The sequence below is a fragment of the Ananas comosus genome, linkage group 17 (genome assembly GCF_001540865.1).
Source record: "Ananas comosus cultivar F153 linkage group 17, ASM154086v1, whole genome shotgun sequence".
In the NCBI taxonomy this organism is placed as follows: Eukaryota; Viridiplantae; Streptophyta; class Magnoliopsida; order Poales; family Bromeliaceae; genus Ananas; species Ananas comosus.
The window spans coordinates 7,931,728-7,940,431 of NC_033637.1; the positions used below are offsets into that span (position 1 = coordinate 7,931,728).

Sequence of the window (8,704 nt, forward strand, 5' to 3'; positions counted from 1 at the left end):
AAAAAAAAAAAAAAAAAAAAAAAAAAAAAAAAACTAAAATAAAAAAGGTTGACAAACCCTACAATCCTGGATTATATTTTATTAGTCTATCCACAAGAAGAATTGTTATTTTGCTTAATTTTAATCAATCCAATATTTTACTTCAATATAAACATTCAAACATTATAAAGAATATTTTTCAACAACAAACAAACAAGATTCAAACATAATTTAGAACTTATTATAAATAATTTTAAAATATATTTTCTTTGTCGAGAATAATAATAATATATAATAATCTATAGAAATAATAATTTTTGAGTTCTCTTGTGTCCTACGTGTCGCCTCCTCAGCGCCCCTCCTTTCTCGCGCCCCTTTGAAGCCTCCTCGCATTTTGCGGGGGCTTCGGTGGCCCTACTATTTTTTTTTCCCAGTGCGGGCTGGAGGGTGCAGCGGGCGGGCGGCAGCAGCGGGCACGGGCGCGGGTCGGGTGCGGGTCGGGCGCACCTGGCAATCTGTGGCCGACGTGTTATTCGCCCCGTTTCTTCCGTTCTCTATCACGCACCTTCGATTCCCTCTCTCTCTCACCCCCGATTCATGCCCCCTCTGGACCCACAAAGCCCGCAAATTGCGGACGATTGTCGCACTATGCCTCTCGCACCCCTATCCCCACCTCCTTTCCTTGTCGCCCCATGCCGCCCCATTCTAGATCTGCAGCTCCTGGAGATCTCTCTCTCCCTGATCCCGCCTCTTATCTCTGTCCGACCTCTTCCCGATCTCGATCGGAGGAGCTCGCAGGCCCCCGCGCCCTCTCCCTAGCGCTCGCGCCCTGTTCCACGAAATGCCGAGGTGATCGCAGGACGCTTCGCGGGCATTGGAGAGGTGGGGTGCGGCACGGGGGATGGTGGTAAATGTTATTCCATTACATATATATGTCTGATCGTGATGGAATTCTTAATTGTCTGCTTGAATTCTAAATTGTCTACCTGAATTCTCCCTTATCTAACTAAATGCTCCATTCAATATTGAGGTTTTCGAATTTAGAATTGCATCAAACTGTTTGCTGTGTATAACAGTAGCGAGTTCAGATACGTTGTTTGAATCGCACAAAGATTTTTGCCCCATACACAAGGTACGAATTCAGAATACTGAATTCTGACAGCAGTATTCTAGAATTCATTTCTCTAGCTTCTCACATGTTAGAATTACACATGAAAAATTGTGGATCAGAAATTCGAATTCTGAATTTCGAATTCTGAATTGTGGTTTACATCAGCAGCCTTTCAGGTTTGACAATTCGAGGCTTAAAACGTGAAAAATTAAAAATGTACAATTCACAATCCGTATTTAGCACTATTTGTGATTATTTGTTAGTTGCAAAAGCTTCAGGTTTCCTTCCTGTTGAGCACGCTTATGCAAATTCACAATCCGTATTTAGCACAATTCGTATTTAGCGCACTTATGCAAATTTCCTTCCTGTTTCGTTAAGCTTTCTATATCCTTAATGGACAGTTTTATCTCCGGTTATCAAGTTGAGCTTTTTTAACGTTTTGTGTGACTTCTTCAGCTGTTTAGTAAAAAAAATTTATCCTCACTGGATTTGTTTTCTATCTTTTTTTCCCTCTTAAGATTTTTGTGTGGGATTTTGATTAATTGCATTGGTATCGATTACCTCGGTTTTGTAAAATTGCATAGTAAATAGATACCTCCTCTATCAAGTCTTGCATGCTTTCCATACGCATCGATTTGCTTCGTGTTGGCAAGGTTCGAATTTAGCGAGTCAATAATTTTTGTCCCATTTTCGTCTGAGAATTTACGTGCTTTGCTTTTGGCTGTCAGCATTGCAGTTTAATTCTGACTCGAGATTTTATAACATGCGAAGTGCCGATCTTTCACCCTAACTGTATGCTGCATTTATTTGGAATCTAAGTTGTCTAGCTGAATTCTAAATTATCTTGCTGAGATTTTGTAACATGCGAACTACCGATCTTTCACCCTTACTGTATGCTGCATTTATTTGGAATCTAAGTTGGCTAGCTGAATTCTAAATTATCTTGCTGAATTCTGCTGCCTGGAAATTCCATAGAACTGCCTTCTCTGTATTACCCATCTGAATTCCCAATTGCCTAGTAGGATCCTGTGTATTTGGAATCTAAGTTGGCTAGCTGAATTCTAAATTATCTTGCTGAATTCTGCTGCCTGGAAATTCCATAGAACTGCCTTCTCTGTATTGCCCATCTGAATTCCCAATTGCCTAGTAGGATCCTGTATTCCTAAGTCAGGTTTGTAGAATCTGAATTGCACTATCAGAGTAAGAGTAGGTAAAGAAAAAGGTTTCTTAATTTTGCACCAGCTTCCTTTTTATATGAAACAATACATATGAGTTTGCTTTCCAGGTTATGAAATCTGGGTTCTGAATTCAGAAAACGAACTCTAGACAAAGGATATTTATTTTCCTTATATTCTTCATAGAATTCCAAATTGCAAAGCTTAATCCTAAATTCCCATGCTATGATGCTCTCCTCCTTGAATATCAAATAATTGTGGGAATTGAGAGGGGCGCAACCCTCCTTCGTTTCTTATTGGATACTTTGGATGGCCTATTCTATAAGCAACCAGTCCCTCTTATTTGTACTGATATGCTTGCAGTTCTTATACAACTAGCACTACTAACTAATGAGACTTCGGTTCCAAACTAATAATGTTCGATTTCATGGAGAATCTGAGCAAAGAATATTTGTTTCCCTTCAATTCTTTGTGGAATTCCGGATTGCCTACTTGAGTTCTCAATTCTCTGGCTGAATTCTAAATTCTCTAGCCGAATTCTAAATTCAGAAATTAGAAAGCATGATTCAGAATCACAGTAAAGTGCTTGGTGCATATAAAAGTTTGAATTTCGGAATTATGGTCTGATTTGCATTAGGGTATTTGGCAAACATTCTTTGTAGATGTTTTTTATAGATACGATCATGATGATCACCCAATGAAGATTACAACTGTAAAAGGATGTTGGCACTAACCTGCATTACATGTGTCTTCTTCACAGGGCTGTTTTGGGAAGCGTGAGCGACTATTGCACTCACCATGCGCATTGCACTATGATGATGATGAAGAAACCGAAACACAAAGCGAAAACCAAGCACTGAGCAGTGAAGTTGTTGATAGCCAAAAAAGGGGGTAAAGTTCTCCGCATTGCTCTAATAAGCGGAGTTCTACAAATCAGCATTTGTTACTTCAAGTCAGGTATTTAGATGTGTGCTTTTAGAGAAAGAAGCATATATGATGCACATTTCCCACTTATTCTGTGTATGCTGTGACTTAAATGATAACCTCTCCCTAGCGCTCGTGCCCTATTCGACGAAATGCCGAATGTGTGCTTTTAGAGAAAGAAGCATATATGATGCACATTTCCCACTTATTCTATGTATGCTGTGACTTAAATCATACCCTCTCCCTAGCGCTCGCACCCTGTTCGACGAAATGCCAAGGCGATCGCAGGGCGCTCCGCGAAATGGCTCATGCTTCAGGTCAGTTCTATACATTTTTACCGACATTTACATTGAGCAATGCTATATTTGTAATTTATTTTGGATTGTAGATCTTACTGGTAGTTATTTTAATTTAAATTTTTAAAATTTGTAGTCAGGGATCACAATTCTTGAATCTTCCTACAACCTAGACGACGGCAGAATCAAATTATGATAAAATCAAAACAAAGTCAGACAAAATTAGAATGCCAAAATTCTACATAAAGTTTGCCAAGTTGCTTAAGGTAAAGTTTATCCTGCTCTATTGAAAGAGATGTTGGTGTTCCTTTTTTTTTAATGCTTCAATTCCTCCAATAAAACCTCTTCTCTGATGACTTTCCCTTCAAATATCAAATTGTTGCGGTAATTGACAGAGACCCAATCCTTTTTGGCTAGTAGCGAGGGTACTTTTGGATGGCCTACTTCGTAGGCAACCGGTTGCTCTCATTTGTTCTCGGAATAATTTTGTTGTGCATATAGGTTCCAACTCAATAAGCACTACTAAGCACGAAGGTTTCGGCACTAATATAATATTGTTCGATAGCCAGGGGAGTCTGAGCAGAGTATATTTATTTATTTGCAGCGCATTAGAATGCATGAATCCAGAAAATGCTTATTGAGCAATCCATCTTTCGTATATGCAAACTCGCTGTCGGTTACCTTTGCACATGCACAAGGAAGTTTGGATTCTAAGCAATTATCAAAGCAGTTAGCACATCAATCTTCATCTCCAATCTGAACCATTGATAGATTGATATAGGCATTTTGATGAGGAAGATTTTGCGGTATGTAGTGGAACAATGGTGGGTATTGCTCAATATTTAGTCCGCTTTTTATAGATACTTTAACTCTTTCTTCACCCAATGGCGGGTATTGCTTAGTGTTTAGTTCGCTTTTGATAGATGTTTTAACTGTTTCTTTGCCTTTTGTTATATCAATGACATCATACCGAGGTCCCATTTCCAGGTTCGATTTGTGGTTGTGGAATCAACATCAAACTACTACAATTGTCTTGGAGAACTTCAGTTTGTATCTTCTTCTTCCCTTTTACGGTTGAATTCTTTCTACAAATTTCAGCCATATATGGAGGACCATTTAAAGATCTTTGTGAGGAATCTAAAGTAGGAATTACATGTGTAATACTTTCTCCTTCGGGTTTTCCTAATTCAGAACTTAACTCTGAGGTACAATGGTGAATATCTATCAAAATATCCAAAAGAGAAAACTTGGGTTCAAGAATTTTATAAGATTTACAATATTTATTCTCCACTTTCTTGATATAGCCTCTGGGCTAGGCATATGAAAACCCATATAATCAAACGCAGAAGGATTACATGTCAACAAAAGTTTAATGGCTCCCGAATGTGACGAAGCTACTTCAAGCCGGTGTATGCACTTTGGTGTCATTTCCACAGCCTGATTTACTAAGGAACTTCAAGATTTCGGTTAACTTTTTTCACTATTTGGAATTTTGGAAACTGCATGTTTGTCATTGCTTTATTCCTTTGCCTTATTCCTTTTTGCTCTTCTGTCCTTTGCAAATATTTGTTCCATGTTTTTTTTCGCTTTTGGGATTTTCCAAAGCCGCATTTCTGTCATTGATTTGTTGAAACTCTGTGTTTTTGTTTGCTTTTACATTCATTTGATTTCTTTTTGCTCCAGTATCCTTTGAATACTTGGTTATTTTACATCATTGTTTTGAGATTTTGTCCAGGTAAAACTCTCTCCTTACTTTTCCTTCAGCCCTTTTTTTTGGAAGCTAGCAGTGGTATGCTCTGGAATCCGCAAGTCCTTTTTTTTTTTGTTTCTGCAGGTCTCTTGCGCTTTCCTGCNATCCGCAAGTCCTTTTTTTTTTTTTGTTTCTGCAGGTTTCTTGCGCTTTCCTGCTGGCTGTGGGTTCTTTGCTCCACTTTTCGGATATTTTGCTTATGCCTCTTTTTTAGCCATGCTGTGATGACTTGAGTGTCACTAGAATTTGACCCTTCTATTTTTCGGGTCTTTGCTTACCCTTCGTTTGTCCCATGCTATGATGACCTTCCCCTTGAATCTCAGATGGTTGCGATAATTGCGATAATTGATAGGGGTCCGAGCCTTCTTGATTGGTGATGAGGAAACTTTGGATGGCCTACTTCGTGGGCAACCAATTGCTCTCATTTGTACTAAGGACAGTTTCGACATGCATATGGACTCTAACTCAGTCAAAACTATTAATCAAGAAGGCTTCGGTGCTAATTTAATAATGCTCGATGGCCAGGGGAGTCTGAGCAGCCTATATTTATTCATTTCTACACTCATTCATGTATACTGTTTGGTTTGGTTTCCACATGCTGATTTAGTATAGAACTTTTCATCTTTTTTTCAAGCATTCATTTTATCGGCAACCATCTCTTAAGTTTTTTATTTCTCGCCTAAGCTACTAATTCTGGTTAAATTTTTCCTGCTTTTTTTGTTGCTTATTGTGATATTACCTGAGCCTCTATTCTTTTAAGTTCTCTTTTTTTCCCCCTACACTTAAGAAAGGGATTTGTTTACTATTGTACTCACAGTTTCTATAATTTATTTTCTGTTGTTTGTATATATATATATATATATATATATATATTATATTATATTATTATTATTATTATTATGATTATTATTATTATTATTATTATTATTGTTATTCTTATATATTTGATACTAGTATTTTTTATAATTTTTGTTTACTAATGTTGTCTGCATTTATCTACTTTCCTTAGTTAACATATGTTTATGTTCATTACCTATCTTTGCTTTCAAAGCATTTTATCAATAGTATTTTGCAAGCTTCTTTGCCTTCCTTTTTTATGAGTTAGAATTCTTTTCTCCGCCATTTGCTCATAGTTTGAATAATAATAGAGAGTACAAAGCTTGCTTACTATTTACTGATGTTTTGATACTTTCTAAGGTTTGCCTTTTTCGTATTCTAATTTCTTAAAAATTAGTGCATGTGTGTTACACTTGAGATTTCTTACATGCTCTTCCTGCCACTTCTTGCTCCCAGTTATTCCTATGGATCGCCATAGCGAGCTCCGCCGCGAAGCTCGACCTCTTCGCCCCAGCAATCGGCATCCTCCTCCTTCAAATCGCTCAATCCCATCGTATGACCCTCAAATCCCCAATTTTCACTAAAATTAAACCTAATTTGCGTTGATATTTTAGGTTTTTTTTTTTTTTTGATAATTTGGTGCTCAATTTAGGATGGTGAGGTCTCTTCCCTAAAATTTTGTCTTCCTATTTGACGTAACCCTCGCCATGTATGACAGTCCACTTCATAAAATCCATCGTTATTTGCAGCACACCTGGGCCAACTTTGCGGTGGCGATCTTTTATTACAAAGTATGCAACCATGGAAGCATTAATTTTTGCTCAGCTTACTGTCAAAACAGCCTTATTTGCTTTTGCAATGTATCTCAGATAGAAAAATATAGCTTCTCATAAAGTTTTTATAGTCCTAATTTGTTTTACCATCTAATATAATTTGTTGTTGTCTTCAATTATATGGTTTGCTTCGGATACTACATATCTTAACTTTCGAGACTTTATCTGGCCCTCTTTTGTGCAATTGTTCCTTTTGTTTTAATATGATTGTCATAAGCAACATTTTATATGAATTTGTATTATGAATTGTAGATTCTAAGTTTAGAATTCTGAATATAATGTAAGGACTGAGATTTTGGCAGTGCAGCTAAACTCTCTGTTGACGATGTTTTTGTGTGTAATTTAATTACAAAAGCACTCATCAAGTTTCAGAAGAAAACGAGTTAGAACGGAGAAGTTACGCGATCTTTAAGTTTCACTTAAAGTGAATAGTAACTCGATTTTCCGGAGAAGCCACGGTGCGAAGTTGGCTTCTGGTGCGTATCGGATTCCGTTCATAGCAGTCCAATAGCTCGTTTCGAACAGTTTGGTTATTCTAGAACCGATGGCGCTGACGGATTTTGAGTTTGACGCACGGATTTCGAGAAAATCCGAAAATACATGTTTTATATGTATTTGTGCGTAGTTCTTCTGTTGGAGAGATGGATCGGATTTCGTCGCGAATCCACGAAGGATCGAGGCGAAACGAAATCGTGAATTTGTTGTCTCCATCGTGCTGATCGCACTGGTGCGATCCGTTCGCAAATCTGACGGACGAATCTGCGGAGATCGCGCATTGATCGAGGAGAGGTCGGTGAGGGCAAAACGGTATTTTCGCGAAAGTCGCGACATTTTATGTGCCGCTTCGCGAGATTTCGAACGTCGAGGTGCGTACTCGCATAATACATGTATGGGCATGGACTAAGTTGAAAGGAATGAACAGGAGTGGACTAAATTACAATTTGTCAACTTGTTTAAAGCTAAAGAGCTAGGGTTTTCATGTGAAACCCTAACCCTTGGTCCCCTCCTCTTCCTTAACTGCCTCCCTCACGTTCCCCTGCTCTCCCCGCGCGCGCCCCGGCCACGTGAGCACGCCGCCGGCCGCCGGAGCTGGCTGCTCCTCCACCTCCTCCATTGTTCCTTGCTTCATCACCCTTCACCCCCCCCACTTGTGCTGCAAACTGGGTGAACCCACACCCTCGGGCTCCACCTCTAACAGCAAGCCCGACCCCGGCGATTATCTCCGTCGGTTGCCGCCACCCCCGACCCTCCCCCGGCCTCCGGCAACCCGTTGTCGTCGTCTTGGAGCTTCCCCGGTCGCCGCCGTGGCCGCCGCCACCCTGTGAGCCTGAGCCGAGCCCGCGAGGGCTCGGGTTGCTCCAGCACCGCCGCCGCCGCTATCCGCCGCCGACCGGCCTGAGCACCCCCTCTTCTGGGTTGGCCGCACTCGCCCACCACCGGCGATCCCGCCGCCGGAGCCCTCTACTGGCCGGACTGGGCCCTTGCTCTCCACGGGTTTGGGAAGCTAGGGCATTAATGCCCGTCGTCGCCGCCGCCTCCCGCCGCTGGCCAGCACCTGCCCTGGACTCCACCGACCGGCTGCGCTCGTCCCCGGCCGGAGCTCCCGCCGTCCGGCCATTGCCGGCTAGCCCTAGCCCTACCCTGGCCGGTAAGTAAAGCTTCTGCTATTCTGCGCATTGTTTCGATTTGGGATCAATGTTTTGGCGATCCGAGGCTGTTCTGATGCCTCCGGAGGTGAGCACGATGATCGATGGCCAGTGCTGATCACAGTGCTCACCTCACTTTGGATCAACAGTGCC

The 8,704-nt window shown here is 40.7% G+C and overlaps 1 protein-coding gene across 1 annotated transcript in view; it reads right to left on the reverse strand.

The window, feature by feature from the left end:
- LOC109722898 (spidroin-1-like) overlaps positions 1-8,019 on the reverse strand; it is a 16,813-nt gene extending 8,794 nt beyond the window's left edge. The window contains exon 1 of the mRNA XM_020251075.1: positions 7,899-8,019. Coding sequence (XP_020106664.1) covers positions 7,899-8,019 — 121 coding nt within the window. The remainder of the gene's footprint in view (positions 1-7,898) is intronic.